At 36.0% G+C, this 17,683-nt stretch overlaps 1 protein-coding gene across 3 annotated transcripts; it reads left to right on the top strand.

The window, feature by feature from the left end:
* The first annotated feature begins 1,005 nt into the window (after nt 1–1,005).
* LOC143450357 (uncharacterized) lies at nt 1,006–14,384 on the top strand. 3 transcript variants are annotated; one of them, XM_076950890.1, is made up of 19 exons: nt 1,006–1,120; nt 2,359–2,464; nt 5,260–5,486; nt 5,933–6,082; nt 6,343–6,507; nt 6,612–6,691; nt 6,756–6,838; nt 6,990–7,073; nt 7,320–7,478; nt 7,591–7,679; nt 8,086–8,157; nt 9,262–9,427; nt 9,629–10,074; nt 10,161–10,463; nt 10,634–10,724; nt 10,986–11,149; nt 11,681–11,857; nt 12,074–12,149; nt 14,085–14,384. In XM_076950890.1, the coding sequence occupies exons 3-19, from the start codon at nt 5,343–5,345 to the stop codon at nt 14,177–14,179; spliced, it is 2,544 nt and encodes an 847-aa protein (XP_076807005.1). In that variant the 5' UTR covers nt 1,006–1,120; nt 2,359–2,464; nt 5,260–5,342; the 3' UTR covers nt 14,180–14,384. The 3 variants fall into 3 exon arrangements, with proteins under 3 accessions (XP_076807005.1, XP_076806990.1, XP_076806997.1); XM_076950875.1 differs by having other exon boundaries at nt 1,007–1,120; nt 9,590–10,074; XM_076950882.1 differs by having other exon boundaries at nt 1,008–1,120; nt 9,590–10,074; nt 10,164–10,463.
* The last annotated feature ends 3,299 nt before the right edge of the window (nt 14,385–17,683 follow it).

The raw sequence follows: 17,683 nt of genomic DNA, 5'->3' as shown, positions 1-17,683 counted from the left end.
GGCTATTTTGGAAATTACCTTGTACTAAATGATGCCGTTATACTTAGCTTTATTAAACGTAATATCATTCATCTGCAGTAATAGAACAAGGATAAACAAAGCAACACAACCTCACAACTCAAAAGATGTTCGTTGGTCACAATGGAAACCGTGAATTACAAAAACACACTTGCCCGAAGCAGAAACAAAACACAAAAAATAATTAAGATAAAGTGAGGCGAGTTAACAGAGGAATTTTCATTACAGACCTCGTACAACCGGCCCTGCCACTTCGCGTTTATACATTTACCAATCATGATATCGTTAGGATCACTTCAGAGCAACCCCGGTTACAGCTAATCTTTAGCTACGTATATTTGAGATCATGGAATCGTGTTCGCACTTTTCGGTAGCTATTACTTCACTTATGCTTATGATTCAATTGTCTCTCGCAAATTTTTGGAGAAAAGCTCCGAAATTGCACAGGTTGTGGCTAAAATCGCAAAATTGTGTGCGAGGAAAACTTTCCATCCTGGGTAAGTCAAAATGAAAAGTGTGGCACCTTCAAACACAAGATTCTTTTACATGCACCTCAAATTTTCTTATCTTAACGCTGATTTATAATAATTAAACCAAAAAAAACTGGTTGTTTGTATGCCAATTCATGCTTAATAAACAAAGAATCGATGCTTCAGTGCACACCAATACGCCAAAATTTGCGTCTTTACAAGCACGATTTCTTGTCGAAAACTGCAATGATTTCTAAGTTGGGCTGTCAGCGTAGGCATGTGATGTTAAATGCATAAGAGTTTACAAAGTATCTGGCGCTTGTTACACTTAATTTTGCCTTGCATTTCAAGCAAAGTTTGAATATACTTCATGCCTTCATAACATCAAATCTAAGCAACATGTTACACTTATGACTATGTTTTTTCGTCGGATAAATCTAGCTTTAAACTATGCTTAACTACAATTTGCAAGCGTAGGTCTTCACATGTTTGGCTTCGTGCATGAGGTAGGTTACGTGAAGTAGCGTGACATAACACCCCGTTGTTTTGCGAAGCTTTAAACTGTGCACCTCGAAGGATTTCCCATAGTTGACGCTTATGGTTATATCCCTTTTCTCTTGGCTGTTCTCAGGGTAAGTGTTACATTGTCTCCTTTAATTCATTTTGCGCTTTTTCGTTTTTCGCATTGAAATTGCACCATAGGTTTGCGTAACTTTTGTTATTGGTATAATTATTGCAAACTGAAAAAAGAGATGCAAAAACAGTCCCAAGCAGGAGCCACCATAGATATCAAAATGCAATAATTATAGCTATAAACACCTGCAAATCCACTGGTGTTTGGTGAACATTGACTTTAGTTGAACGATTTTCCGTGATTACTTAAACTAAATCAAAGTTTATATGGAAGCAGACGTCTGGTAGGGTGTATGGTAACCTTGGCCCACCTAATTTCGTACTTGGGGTAATAAGACACCCTTGTCTTAATGGGAGTCGATGACAATATCCATGGTGAATGATTTTCCACAACATGTCAAACAGACTTAAACGATTAATTTGTTTTAACTTCAATCAATTTTTTTTTATGGATGAGGGCGTATGTTTTTTTTAATGCATGTATAGAATTTGGACTGACAAGGCATAAAACTTTTAGCCAGATTTTTGGACGGGCATATTAGCGTTATATATGATAGGTAAATTTCCAAAGGGAGGTGTTTAAACACCTAAGCACCCAGGCTAGATGTGCCACTGAATTCCACGCTTACATAACAGAATCTTGGTTTAGAAACTGCGACACTGAAACTTTGATTTAAAAAAAAAACTTACATATAATCGATGGTTTACATGTCTTCCAAATGTCATTTACGCATAGATCCCTTACCATATGCTACAGAGTAGTACATACTTTTTATTTACCATAAGGTTTACTAAAGACTAAGTGACTGCCAGTAAACCTAAATGAATGTAGCAAAATTATTTTTGGCTAACGGGTGTTTACTATGCTCCTTTCATCAATTCTTCGTTTTACGGTAGTATCACTCAGCAGAATAGCTTGAACTATTGGTGCAGGATCAAGATATGAACGGCAGTTAATCTTCTTTTTTCGCCATTGGTAACCATTACTTTTCTTAACAAATTCAGAGGTAATAAAAAATAATAACAATCTAAAATTTAAGTGAACTTACTGCACTGGTTTCAGTATAATTGTCCACAATGCATAATCCTAAATGAATAGGTGAGCATTGCGCTAACAAAAAAGTTAAAAGCGTCACTATGACTAACATTCAGCCGACAGGTAGCGTTGATTATGTATTATTGCTTAATTTCGCAATCTATCAAGCTAATGCTTCCTAATTTACTCCTTTTTCTGTAGACTTGCTGTTGATAACTGTAGGTCAACTTCAGACTCATTTCTACACTTAAAAATTCTTGGATACGCCCCTGAATCGCTCATCAATTTTGAAACCGATTCTGAACAGGTAATCATTCTGAAATCGCCCCTCAACTTCAAAAATTGTGGATGGACAATATCGCCCTAGTTCAATAACCCTGCTCCAAGCGTATGCTCTTGTTTAATCCAGTTGCAAACTTGCTTACGATCCACTGCAAACTCTTTAGATGCTGCTATGTTAATAGTTTTTCTGGCAAACTCTAATTTTTAACTTAAAACTAGCGACAAATTTTGTTCTCTTCGCTGCAGAAGACATTTTTCTTGAACAAATTTATAATGAGAATTTGTAACACAGTAGAAAATGTGATTTACTGTAAATAAATTTGTTACACCACTTAGAAGTTTATGTGTGAGAAAACAAAAACCTAGCTAATTTGCATAAATAGAAAGTCAATCAGGCAATTTGGCAGGAACTTGTGTTTCTTTTGATAACGATTACGTTATAGAATGTCTTTTGTTCAAAAGCACATTGCATTGTTATGATGTTGTAGCGTAGTCGCGACGAGCAAATGTCTTGACACATCTTGGTGTGAAATGCGATTATTTTATTGTTGTCTAAGACAAAAACACGGGGCATGGGCTTACATGCCGGCATATACCTTATGAAAATAACAATTTTCAAGATGTCTCTAATTTTACCAATATTTTGTGCTTATAGCTAATCAAAGCAGAAAAACGGCAGCTTTAGTTGGCAAGTGTTTAGCCTGGACACTGAGACCATTGCTTCATGTTTACGATTAACGAAGACAGTTGAACTTTTGCGTGTGGATCTACCACCTGTTAATGAAATGTAGGCAGTGAGCCATTTTCGCAGATCAATTAAATTACCTTGACACACGTAGTATTATAATTAACATGATCATCACTAACCAGATAACCTTGTGGTAAAGTACAATTTATCGCAACCAGTTTTATTTTGTCTGTTTTACTTCATTTTTAATGACGTGGTAATCTGGCACAGCTGCAAATATTTATGCTGTGCAAACAGTGGTGTAAGTTTTCCATTCGATTGTTATGCACTGCATTGTGTTTATCCTTTTGTAAAAAGTCCTTCGCAAAATGACAATGCAGGGTCGAGTGTAGCCAACATGAGCCACCTTGTGCCAAGAAAAATTCTACTGCATTTCCGTGCAGATAATCTTTTTATTACAGTATATATATAATCATTCTAAAAAAAGAACGAAAAATCAACCTAGAAAACATTTTAAAGCATAAATAAGTAACCACAATAAACTATGTACAAATAGTAAAGTTGCAATGAGTTTTATCACTATTCACAATTTGCTTAAACATTAATAGGCCGGAAATGCTACATTGTAAATGACAGAACTTGAATGTTGACCAAAAGCATTTCAATTATGTTGACGGCCAATTAATTTCAACAAGGCAACAAACAGGCATTTATTTCAAATTTTATTATTTTAAGGATGCAGTGGTGTGATGTTCGTCACAAGTATGTTAATTGAGCCAATGAGACATAGTGGTTTGACCAGACTTTAGGTCTGGCGTATAAGCTCCTTTCCGTTTTTTGGGCTGATATTTTTGTCTTGAAGAGTGGATTTTATTCGGGTATATAGAATTGTACATGTTTCGTGGTGTGTTTCATATTATATTTATCTAAATAAGTTTTGCCAAATATGCAGCCATTTACTCAGCACGATAGAAAGTAGGCCAATATCCGGCTAAATCCCCACTCGGATCCGACTCATCCCAACTCTACAGCCTTAGATAATTGTATTAAATTCTAATTGTATTGATACAATGGTCATTGCCGAGCAACAAGGTATTGACACATGATGAGTGATGACTAGGTTCGGATAACAATAATATTTACTATCCGGATTACGGGTATGTCCAGATATTTCTGTTTTAGCAAACCGTATAGTAAACTTTAAGCACAAAGCAACATTTTATTCTAATTTCTAGTAAAACATGATGGGTCAATTGTAAAAACATACAAATGTTATGAAAAAAGCACATACGTATCCAAAATTTCACAAATTCTTTGTTCATTAAGTTATAATTTTGCTTTTTACATTTAGTAAATTCAGAAGCATACAATCGATCTCAAACAACTTTCTTTATAACACCACCCAGTCCTCATGTTGCAATGCATCTTCGATCTACTAAAGTGTTAGAGTGATGCTACTTGCTTATTTCGATCAATTTGTGTTTTGTTTGTGACATAATAGAATGAGTTCCGTCAACATTTAACGTCTTGGAGAGAATAGACGACAAAGACCTGTGAATTAAAAAGCTATTCTGTACGTTTATGGAAATAAAGGAGTTCATAATTAGCTAAAAAGGCCATAAAAACGCAGCAATAACGTTATGCATTTGTAATCCAGTTAACTGATAAAATTTTGTCCAGATATCAGATAGCTAAAATTGCCTTGGTTAACCGATATCCAGGTAGTCCAACCCTAACGTCCACTGAACTACCGGTAATGCAATTTTCCCCTTTTTATTCGTTGCACATTTTAGTTTAGGTTTTTCTATGTCCAGTGATGTCGGTACATGCTTGTCTGACAGTAGTTTCGGTACTGGATTTGTTCTTTTTTTCATTAGTTATAAATTTTGTTTTTGTACCATCCAATAGCTATTTAGCTATGAAAAACTTGCATTTTTTTCTGCTCCCCCCCTGTACAGTATTAAAAAATCTTAAAAGCATAACTTTGTTTTGTGAAATTATTTGTTTAGTGTCTTATTTTAATTTAAAAATTGTTAAGATTATGTCATGTGTTGCGTAACCTGTAGTTAAATCATTATTTTTAAAACATTATTTTGATGTGACAAAGTTTTATGTTCTTATAATTTGTGCAGGTCGTATGCAATCTGTAAGTTTTTGGTTGTAAAGGATTCCAGAAAATCCGATATTTGATAATCTACATAGATTTTTATGTGGGATGGTGTTTGAAAACTCATCTACACTACCGATGGCAATGTCTAAATCAGTAACTTCAACCAACTATGAAATTATTGCTCAAGACCCTCTCAAGCATGTGTTGACTGTTGTGGAAAAGAAAATTCGGAATTTAGACAAGCGAAAGGTATGTTAATTTCACACCACACAAAAATCGTATTTATATAATAGATATTTGGGTTGCCCATTTTAATCACAATGAATAGCGGCAGTTTTTATCCCTATTAACATTGCGTGAGTAATGCTGCATCTATGTGTATGTGTTTACGATATTCTTCCACTGTATAAACCATCTACCTATGGATCCAGAATATTGCTTTTATCCTATATTCGTTGTATAAGCCCATGCTGCGTTTTTGCCTTTGACTACAATAGAATAAATGCACCTTGTCCCACTAAGTCTGAAATGTAATGGTACAATAAGCTGCATTGGAACAAAGGTACAGTTAGTCTTTGAAGCAATTACACTCTCTATCGTTTCTGACAATATTAAAAATCGCTCTTTAAAGCGCAAATTTATCTAATATTACATTTTATTTGTTTTCATGTTAACTCTTTTTTGACTTGCTATAGGTCAAACTTGATGGATATCGCAAAATGGTAGCAGAAGGTGTTGCTCTTGATCCAGACCAAGATTCTGCTGTTAGCAAATATGATGAAGTTATTGGAAGCCTAGAATTTGCAAAGGAAATTTGTAAAGTGTTTTCTTGTCTTAGCTTAGAGGTATATACTATATACTGCGACATTGTTGTGTTTTGAGTGGATTGTTTGAGATGTATTTGTTGTTAAGCTCTGATAGTGTAGCTAAAGCCATATTGTAACGAAAACGAAAGTTCAATTATTTGTGGACATTTTAATTCCATTTTTAAAAAGCTTTCTGTTAGTAAAAGCATTACAAATGTAAGTTTTTTTGAATTGAATTAGAAAGACCAATACATCGAAAATTCTGTTGCTAGAAATTTTGAGATAGGGGTTTGTTATAGGTGAATAAGACACAACAACTGGTGGAACAACGGGAAAAAATTTCCAAAGAAGAAAATGATTTAAGCCGGTCCCAATTTGTGGCTAAATCGCTTTGTATTCTTCGACTGTTTTCGTCCCAACAGCAGATTCAACAAGATTTTCTAAAAGGGAAAAGAAATGCTGAGGTAAAAGTTTGTCTTGTTACAAATTACATGGCTTAAACGATATTATAACATGTTGTGAATATATAGAATTTTTATGTACACTGAAGTATATTATTTTTCCCCAGGTTTTGGTTCAATCAGAAATGGATCTTCTACTTAGATTCTGTAGCTCATGCCTTGGTCTTTCTGAAGGAAAAGGAGACAAGTTAGTTAACAAATCATTTTTATGAGAGCAGCCACCATGTTTTATGTTGTGAAAATGCTTTCAGTTTGTTGGATGAAGCAGATAGATGTGGGGAACATTTGAATCAACTTTATGATGCCAGTACTGAAGCTATTTGTGGAAGCTCTTGTGAGTTCATTGTTTTCAAAAACACAACAGCATCTGACTTCTCAACTTTCTTTATTGATAAAAATTTGTTGAAATTTCTATGCGGTGAAGTGGTGTTACTGCATTCATTGTTCTAAAACTTTAATTTTGTATATATTACATTTCTATTAAGATGATGTCGTCCATGGTATATTTACAAGAATTTGTTCATGTGGATACTTTGAAGAATTGCCGGAATTTTGTGGAAATGTTGATGGTAAATACCGTCATATGTAAACACACAATTTCAAAAAACTTAATGTGTCCTAAAAGTCTTAAATTATGTGTTTTTCTCAATTAGTCGGTAGATTGTGCTGGATATTTAAGGTCAATATTTTTCTCTTTAACATAGATTTTTAAGTATTATCACCTTTTTTATAGTTTTATTTTATCTGTTAAGATATTAGCAATGAAGAAAATGTAAAAAGAATTTGTTAAGTTTCAATGGGATTTTTTGTGTTAGCTGCCGATGTCCCAAATGCAGATGATTTGAGTGAGACCTCCACTTCAAGCTTAGATGATGATGATAATGAGTATGCTGATGAACAGAATCAGTTGCCTAAAGAAGGAATAGAGTTTTCGTCGTCTTCAGCTCTAAACCAAAATTCAAACATCAATGAAAGTAAATCGATTTTAATTAAAAAGCTTCTAAAACTTTTTGGCCTTGCAACTCATACTAGGCAATTTTCAGGTTTCTTTACCACTATTTGTGGCTGACGATATTTATTTTGTAGCTGCTCAACCTTTTTCGGAAATTAACCAAGATTCTTCCTTTTGTAAAACTGATTATCCCACTGAACTGTCTTCCCTTCAAAGTGGAGAGGTATTTTGTTTAGACCATATTTTTAAGCCACTGAGTAAAATTTGTTCAACTCTAATTCCAGCTCCTTCTTTTTTGTGGTTGGTACTGTAAGATCAGTAAATAAGCTGGTTACTCTCTTGCAAGCTAGTTAATTATATTATTGAAACTTGGCAAACAGAATTACAGTAAACATAGTTAAGAGAAACTAAATTATTGTATTGTGTTCATTTACAATGTTTAACTGAAAACATTAGCTGCAATTTTTGGCTGCCAGTATTCTTCCTTTATTTTTGAATTGCAAATCTTCATGTGATTTGTAATAAAACATTTTAGAAAAAGAATGTTGTTACTCAGCAAATAAAGTACTTTGTAGCCTTACCTTTATAACAATTTATTTATTAACAATTTATCTGTTTGAATATTTCAGAATAGAAAACCCTCCATACCATTCACAGATGCTTCACATGCAAATGAAGATGTCATGAATGCCATACAGCCGGTAAATTGCCTTCAGTTTCATTTACAGAGACCTTGAGATTTTCTTTTGAAAAACAAAGAATTTTAGCAGTGTTAAAAAATACCAACAATCATATCCTGTGCAATTCAAAAAATGAATGATGTTGAAAAATCTTCTAGTTTGCATGTAATTTTAAGTGAGCAGTTGTGAAATACCTATGTACCTTCCAAACTTACTTTTAGTTTAACTGAGTGCTTTAAATTTTTCTGATCGCTTACCACGTATTGTTTACTCTGTTGTGTACCCCCTGACTCCAGAAAATTTTGCTTTTAAATTGTATCATATTTATTATCACAAACGAATCAACAAGAAAACACAATGTAATACGAGTGATGTAAATTTTTCTTTTTCACAAGCTTGTTTATGTGGGGTATAACCTCACCAATGATGTCACAAAAGAGTTCTAAATACGACACCACACCGGCTTTTACGAATTACAAAAAAATGCGTTTGCCTCATAATCATACAACATGTGTGATACGTTACAGGTTACAGCGATTTTAGGTTCCATGAATAGAGAGGGGTCTGATCACAAAGTGCAGCAACAAGCATATTCAATTATTCATGCTAAAAGTAACTTGCCATATTGACTTGATTGTAAACCGCCCTTGTTTGTAAGCCACCCTCGATTATAAGCCACATCTATTGCAGCTAAAAGTTTAATATAAACCGCCCTTGGTTGTAAGCTGCATGTAGTGATATATTAAGCCACATAAGAACATAAGGTGTAGTAGGCTTCTCCTATCCTTACCCTACTATCAAAACTCTGCTATATATCACAAACAGATTAACTTTTCGGTTTGATACAAAAATGTAAGCCACATAACCGATCGTACAAAAAACTTTGCAAACCAATATATAATCAAGTCAATACGGTCGTTGCGATAATAACTCCCAAAAAGTTATTTGAATTTAAATTTTACACATAACCCAAAAGCTGCTAGAGTACCACAGTTTATGAACCACTGGTTTAAGCTATATATTACCCGGTTTAAATAATCTTACAAAGAAATTGTTTGTTGATCAAAATACCATAGTACTTTACATTTACTAAAGCATATTTTACAATGTTACTTCTTCTTTCAGAATTCTATCAATTTTGTGTCCTTCCAGTATGATGAAACACAAAATAAAACAACACAACAACTTGTTCCAACAACATCCATGCGACCCACACATACCATTGAAGAAGTCTTGGCAGATGTGCAAGGAGAATACAATTTTCTTCAAGATTCAATGATCGAAGTTAAAGGTATCATAACTTTTATATGTGTTTGTAGTAATGTGCTTAGTTGGTATTAGGGCTTTATTTGCATTAATATTATGTTTTATGTGTAATTGCATAAGTTCTTAAGTGCTGTTGCAAGGGGATAATTGTCTTTTTAAGTTTGAGACTTTTTGTAAATTTTACTAGATAACAAACATAGTCTGAAATATCCTGATTCGACATCAGGTCCCCAAGCCAACGTTCTCAATGATAATACAAACATCAATCAGCTGAACACTACAAATCCTCACAATTCCGTTCTTCAATCATCGCCTTTTCTTTCTGCTAACACTGCACCGGAAAAGGATAATTCCTATAAAACTGGACAAAATATTTCTTCCAATGATTTAAATTTTCAACCAACACATCACCTTTCCAATCCAAATTCAAACAATGCTTTTGCCTCTGTTTACGCTGACCAAGAAACGGACGATTCTTATGCAGCAAATAGATTGTCCCAAGGCTCTGAAAGCAATATGACCTCTCAGGTGGATAATTTGGGTATGGGCCAAACAACCTTTGGAAATAGTGAAAACAGTTATGATAGGAGCAATACATCTGCAAATTTCGGCCAGAGTTTGCATTCTCTTGATTCATATAAAACTGTTCAGTCCGATGTTAACATGGTTAAGGTGAGTATTTCCATTAATTACAATAGAAATGTTTGCCTGCTCATTGGTTCGATATGTTATCTGGATATCAATCTGCTTCTTTTTAGCAGACTGTGCCAGACTCTACATACGGTTCATCACCATTTAATTCTATGCCCGGAAGCAGTCCACAACCATTTGATAGTGCTTTAGGTGGAAATTCCATCCCCGATCCAATTCCATTGCCTTCATCACAGCAAGTGGCATCACAAACACTGGCTACATCAGACCCACCAGCTGCACATATTCCGTTTCCAAATGAGAAATTGTCTGGGTATAAAAGTTATAACTCTGAACCCTCAACTACAGAAAACTCCAATGGCAGTTTACCTCAAGATGATGCCACTTCAGCTTTTAATTCAGTAGCAGAGGTAAAAATTGGAACAATGAATAGAATTAATGAATTTGTTTTGCTTTGATCAACAAATTTCAAATAGTGTTACCATTGGCAGCTCATTTGTTACAATGGACTGCTATTTTCTCTTTACTTTGCAGACAAACTACATTAAATAAGTTTGTTTTTAGCAAGTTTTATTTACAGCATCACATGTCAGCTGGAGATGCTGAAGCAGCATCGTTAAGTCTTAATCAACTTGAACCGAAATCCCAAGATGATATTTCTAAAAATACCGGTAAATATAAAATTATACCTGTTGTTGTATTTGGTGCTTTTGAAGCCTACTGTGGATTACTTTTTAGCAATGTGTTCTTTTGGGTATTGCATATCCGAAATTTTAGGTAATTTATTTCCATAAGATATCAGTTAAGGAAATTATGCGTACCATTAATTTGCCATAAATTACAACTAGTAACTCATTAAGAAAAGTTTTTGTGTTTTGTCCATTCAAATTTTTTCATATTGACCAAATGCAAAACATTTGTTTTTTTATTAGATGAGGGCTCATCTGTGGCTAACAAGAACACATCTGCAAACCTTTCATCAAGCAATAAGTCATCTGCCAATCAGCCATACTCAGGTAGCAGACAGAACAGAATGCAAACTGGATACTCCGGCCCTGCTGGTAATTACCGAGGAAATCACATGTCCCGCCAACAGGTATTTGATAATCTTCTTTTGTAGGTATAGCACTGTAGACTAGTACAGTAATATACATTGCATATCCCGGGTGTACTTTTATTATTCTGAGTGGGTTCCACAAGGCATCCTGACTCTGTAAAATGGGTGCTACTCAAAAAACTTGAATGCCCAACTCTGGAAAACTAAGCTGAATCTGCCAACAGAGAAAATCAAGCTTTACTTTTTGCAAAGCTCTATCGCCAATTGTATGGTCACCACTGCCAGAGTCATTTCCTGCAAATACACCTTTTAATACAATCTCTTCATGCTGTGCCCAACTGCCCATAGCATTGTCCTGCACAGCTCAAGCCTGAAAGTCGATCATTAAAAACAATGGTTGTCCAGTGGGCAACCAATTAGGTAAATTTTGGATGCCCAATACAAAATTTGTTTGCCATGGCACTAGGACACTCATTGAAATCTAACCCTGCGTATCATATTGTCTTTTTGTCAATCTGATAATAGTCTTGTATGCTTTTTCATCTGTAAAACACCAATTTTCTGCATTAGGGGCAAGGTATGACTGGCTTTTATCAGCGAGGTGGGAATTATCGTCCAAATAGTAATAGGAGCTATGGGAATTTTGACAGCATGGGTCATCCAAAGCACTTTGGAGGGCCAGGTGGAGGATACCAACAACACCCACAAGCAATACCGCCATTTAACTCACAGTATAGTCGTCCACAGGTAACATCGTAATTGCTTTTGGACTCTATTTGGTAAAATTACCTTGCTTTAATTCAGATATTTTTGCATTTGAGGAAACAGTGATATAATGTCTTGATCCTTTCATGTTAGATATGTTTTCTTGCTCTAGAAAGCTAAGGCCTTATAAAAAAAAGAAATGCAAATATAATACATTCGTTGCTAACTTACTAGTTCTTGTTTGTCATGCTGTTATAGGACAATGGAGGTTATGGGGGAATGCAGCGTCGTGGAGGTGGTGGCAGTGGCCCCAACAGAGGAGGAGGAGGAAGAGGTATGAGATACTTGCTGACTATTTATCTATATGAGTTCAAAGGCAGAAGTGAAACGACTCGAGTTAGGAATAGGCAATTCAGAATACCGAATCCCGAAGATTGGAATCCGAAATGCCAATTTAAACCGAATAATAGGATTCGGTTTACGATCGTGAGAGCGCGATCGAACAAGCGAGAAAAATGCACACGAGTTTTCTTGCATGCAATTGTTTGAAGGAAACAAACGTAACCATTATTCGCACGTGTCGCACACGTACACAAACTACACATGCATTTTTTTCTCACTTGTTCGATTCACCACGTGCATTTTGTTCAAGTTCAAGCATACAAGGGTTGGGACGTAACTTGGCATCTTTCTCTCGAAGTGCCTTGGGCAGAGAACATAACGCTGGCCAAGGAGTTAAAAGAGAAAACGAGCTCGAGAAGAAACCACTCTCATCACGCAGAATGCACTGCAAAGTTGCAGGGTTCAAAATAAGGACACGCAGCACGTTGCTGAGCGGGCTTGCAGTGCCTAGGTGCGTGTATATGCAATTGCAATATTTCACGGCATAATTTCTAAACCCACAATTAAAAGTGTCCATTAATGAACAAAAAAGTTCTTACTTAGGAGACTCTACCAAAGCCCAAAAATATACAAGTTTTGTTGTGCTTAAAAGACATTTCCACGCGATTTTATTAAGTAAAAACGTAGAAATACTTTACGCCTAAACAAGACTTTATACCGTAAATAAGTTAGATGTTATCGGCTACAAAGCGATTACCAGAAAAAAACTTCGCGCTTGCATTGACAAGTTAAGAAACCAGGAGGTGATTGTTAAGAATTTAATTTAGAAAAACTTAGAGCGTTTTAACGCCGCTTAGGATTTTAAAAAGCGCAACACCTTGGCAAATTCAGGATCTGGCCCTTCCTACGTTGGCGACTGTGGCCACAATCTTGCAGTTTCTGAACATACATTCTGTAACGTTAGCATGGAACTGATAGTCAGATAGTTATGCATTGATTTATAATGCAAAAAGGAATTAAGTTTTATTGCTTACAAATGCGCTTTCAAGCGCCACTTTTGCTTTCAACATGCAAGATCACGTACCTAGTCCAAATTCCCCGGCCGAATCTTAATGATAAAGATTCTGACTAGGCCGAGTAATTTTAATTTCGTCCCAACCCTAAAACATATCGTATCTGATTTATTAACGGAAAGATGCGTGGGAAAAGGAAAACTTGACATGTGTGCGAGCATTTTACATTAATTTCTAATAAGGTCGCAGTTTGTAAGCACTGTAAAGAAGATGAGTTATTGTAACGGCACTGGAAGTCTTACAGTATAAAACATCTAACGGCTGAACATGTGTATTTGGAGTTGAGCAATCAATCGGGCGATTCGGTATTCTGGATTCGGTTTATGTATTCGGAATAATTCTAGAATGGTAAATTATTCTGAATTGCCCAGCCCTAACTCGAGTCAGTAATTTGACCGATGTCACAATTTTTAAACTTAACCAACTTGATTTTTAAAAAATATCAAGATTATTTGACTCTTTTCTTGGACTTGAATCGAATCTTTTTCGAGATGTAACTTAACTTTACTTGAATTACTTACCATCCTGTATTAACTTCGTTTCTAGGAAGTTGTTAATGCATATGAAATTACTTTTAACTGTTTGTATGCAATGAAAGTACTCGACTTCTAAAATGAATTAATTTACCCAAGTAGCATTTTTATCCTTGTTTTGATGGGTAAGTTCTAACTTATGTCAGTTTACTCGAGTCCCTATACAATACATTAATACAATGCATATGCAAGAAATCACTTGATTGAGTCAACATGCGTAAATTGCTCAGCTGTACTCTGACTTGTGGTTGACTCATCACAACCATGCTTCCCAGAAAGACAGAATGTGACCACGCGATGTCATCATATACATGATTACAGGTTATTCTTCAAGAGGAAACATGCGCAATGGTGGACCCGGAAACTACAACCGGTCACGTACTTTCAGACCGCAGAATGCTGATCAAACAACTTAACATCTTTGTGGTGCTCAGATTTTTTTGCGTCAGTACTCAACAGCTATCCTAATCTTGCAAAGCATGTGGTTAGTTTTTACGTCAGTACTTTGTCAGTTCGCTAATTTTAATCGACATTGCCTCGAGACCGGCTGTTTCAGTTTATGTGTTTGTGTTTAAGATGTCCTGTGTTTGGCGTAATAACAGAATGAACGCCCACATCGTATTTGTTGCATATGAAGCTAAACTAGGCAACGCGTAGGCCCATAACTATGTAAGCTCAGGAGATTTGGCAAAAAGAAGTTGCCTACCGAAGCTGAAATGTTATTTAACAGTTTTTTAATAATTGTTCGGCGAAATTCAGTGCACTCTTTGCCTGCTTCGATGTTGCTGCTGTTCAGGGCCTGACGATATAATTTTGAAAAATGCCGGTGTATCACTTAAGGGTTGGAGATAGGTAAATCATTTGTTAATCAATATATAAGTAGTTCACCTTAACATGAATTTTGTTGGAAATGCAAATGTTAAGCAAGTTTTCTGATCATATAATTTAATCGATGTTTGGATCCAACTTGATATTCTGTAACCAGAAATACACATTGCCCTTCTTTGTGTCCTCATTCTTGCGAAAACTTCCAAACTAAGACAAGCTTGGTAACCAGGCGTTGAGCGACGAAGTGTCATCGTGGAGTGTAAGTCGTGCAAAGACTTGCTTCAGTCCCAAGATAAAAATTTTGATACTAAATACATAATTGAACCCACACTAACAGACAAGACTGTAGACCTATCTACCTTAACCATGGCGATCTGCTGCTAATTTGATAATAATTCATTTGACCTACTGAGCGAAAATAGATAGATATTGTTGTATTGGAGATGGTGGAGAATAGCTGTTTCCTTAACCCTTGCACCGAAAAGTTATTTCAGCGGCTCTCGCGAGAGAAAATTTAAATACTGTAGATTAATATCTGTCATTTTAAAGATAAAACCTGGAAAATAAGAAAAATCACATTATTACAGATGAAAGCGTTCATACAGCGAAAGTCGACTGAATAATAAAGGTTAAAAAACAAAATACGTATGTTCGTAGTTGGAATAGGCTACGTGGCATGAGCTCCAAGTGAAGTTGATTTAACTTTTGAGTAAGATTGAAGGTGACGTGCCCAAGGTTAGTCGTCGGCTCGGTAGCGAAGGGGTTTGACTTTGAACTAGGGTTGGGACCCCGGGATTTTAGCCATTTTTTTCTAATCCCGGGAGTTCTGAGTTGCCGTTCAATATTACCTGAAAAGTGGATTAAATTTATTTAAAACAGTTTTACAGTAGCTAGCCACTTAAGTTCAGCACAGAGTGTTCTCATGCGACCTATTGCCTAACAATGGCTAAACAATCGCACGAGCTTGGACCTTGTGCATCAGGTTTTAGTCAAATTGTATTCATATGAATTTGAGAATTCATTTCAATTCAAAAGGACTAATTCATCAAAACATCAGATTGCAGCGAAGTCATGTTTGATGAAAGCTTATGCAGAAAAATGTAAAGTCCGAAAGATTGACTCCTTTTTCACGTTGAACTCGACGAACTGCTTAGTCAATTGACTGCCGTGGATATTAGGCTTAAATTTAATCAAATTTCCACAAGCGAGCGTCTGCCTCGAGCATTCAAAGCTGACGGTTAGGATTTGTCCATATTCCACAAGCTGACAAGCAGGTTCGGGATTTGGTAATCAAGCACAAAGAGAAAATTATAAAGCTAGTTCATGACGAGTTTATCGCAAACAAACAAAAAATGATCGACTTTTGATGAGACGACGTCTCATAAATGCTCATTTTCAAAGTAGTCTTCAATCTCTGGGACTGATTCGCATCCAGGGAAGCATAAATGCAGTAAAGCTGTTTGAAGAACGATTGGAATGCTTTGGTCTGAACCTGAAAAGAGATGTGGTTGCAACAGTCACTGCTGGTGCCAGTGTTATGATAAAATTCGGAAAGGACACTAGCCCTCAACATGTGACTTGCCATGCCCATGCGATCCATTTGGCTGTTTGTGTTGTTTTGTACAAGACATCTAATTGTAAGTAGCCTATTATTCTAGTGAAGCCTCCACTGATGTATATGATTTTGGAAATGACCTTGAGAAGTTGCTGAGGATGATTCTTAGGAAGTAGAAGTCTCTCCTTTTTTTGTCACCTAGCTTGCAAGATGTCGTGAGAAAAGTGCGAAAAACAGTAAAAGTCTTTCGGCGTTCTCCCGTGCAAAACAATGACAATTTCCAACCCTTTATTTTGGAGACTTTTGGTAAAGAGAAAATGCTTCTATTAGATTGCAAGACCAAGTGAAATAGTTTGCTGGCAGTGCTGAAGAGATTCTATGAGTTGATGAAGAGATCAAAACGGCGTTGGTGCTGCTTGATGTTCAATTTAATTTTTCTGATGAGGAGTTGAAAAAAATAAATGATATGTGTGAAGCTCTGGCCCCCTTCAAGGCTGCTGTTGACGCGCTAGCAGGTGAAGAAGCAGACTAGTTGTTATCAGAAAAAATAATTGCATTCGTCTTGAAGAAACTTGGAGATCTGAGATCAGAAATTAGCAAAGACCTAAATGAAAGGTTTAGGATTCGGATCGATGAGCGTCGCAATGATGATCTGATTCATTTTATCGAATACCTCAGGATCAGCTTGGAAAGCAGCAGCAGATCAGCAGCGAACCTTCATACATTGATTAACCTCAAGATCAGCTTGGAAATCGCATAAGACGTCAAACAATTGTCACCTTGGCAACAAATCTTATTCAAAGATTGTTTTCTACTAACGGATCAGATACAGACGGCACTACTGAAGAACATGAAGAAATTAAAGTGAATAGCAGCCAAGATACTTCAATTCAAATCACCTTAGCTCAAGAGCTGAATGAGTTTATGGTAGCTGATGAAAATGAAGAGATAAAACACCGTAAGGTCGACTCTCGAGTGTTGCAGAAAGAAACGATGTTGTATGAGACCAGCAAGAAGAGGCCAGAAAACTTGGAAATATTGTATGGAGCCCTGAAAACCATCAAACCTACATCAGTTGAGGCCGAACGTGTGTTCTCAGCCCTTGGTTATTTTGGCAATAAAATTATAAATTGTCTCAATGGTGACACTCTTGATGCACTGCTGTTTTTGCGTCAATATTACAAGAAATAAACATGTTTTGTTTTCATTATATGTGTACACTTTTTACTTTGTTAATCCCGAAAATTCCCGGGATTGTAGGTTGAAAATCCCGAGATTTCAAACTTAGTTCCGAAATCCCAACCCTAGTTTGAGCTATGTAGGCCTATTAGCCAAGGTTGTAATGCCGGGTGAATCATTAACGACACTTTCTTCTGTTCAGTGGTGCTGGTGAACAGTTTCCAATTCGGGCATAACAAAAATTCAAATAAGAAATGTGTATGGTATGTCGATCCAAACTTGCGCAAAGGCTACCTCAGTAACTGGAGCTCTAGCGAGGAGAAAGTATCGCTGAGTTTAAGTTGAAAAATGCTTTGAA

Source organism: Clavelina lepadiformis, chromosome 1, assembly GCF_947623445.1.
Source record: "Clavelina lepadiformis chromosome 1, kaClaLepa1.1, whole genome shotgun sequence".
In the NCBI taxonomy this organism is placed as follows: Eukaryota; Metazoa; Chordata; class Ascidiacea; order Aplousobranchia; family Clavelinidae; genus Clavelina; species Clavelina lepadiformis.
The sequence above is the reverse complement of the archived record's forward strand: the minus strand, read 5'-3'. Positions and strand labels throughout refer to the sequence as shown.

Bases quoted from the DNA above. Each gene is read 5' to 3' on its own strand.
- LOC143450357 (XM_076950875.1), top strand. From the start codon at position 5,343: ATGGTGTTTGAAAACTCATCTACACTACCGATGGCAATGTCTAAATCA. The intron at 5,487-5,932 runs GTATGTTAATTT...GACTTGCTATAG, and splicing joins GGAATTTAGACAAGCGAAAG to GTCAAACTTGATGGATATCG. The intron at 6,692-6,755 runs GTTAGTTAACAA...AAATGCTTTCAG, and splicing joins TCTGAAGGAAAAGGAGACAA to TTTGTTGGATGAAGCAGATA.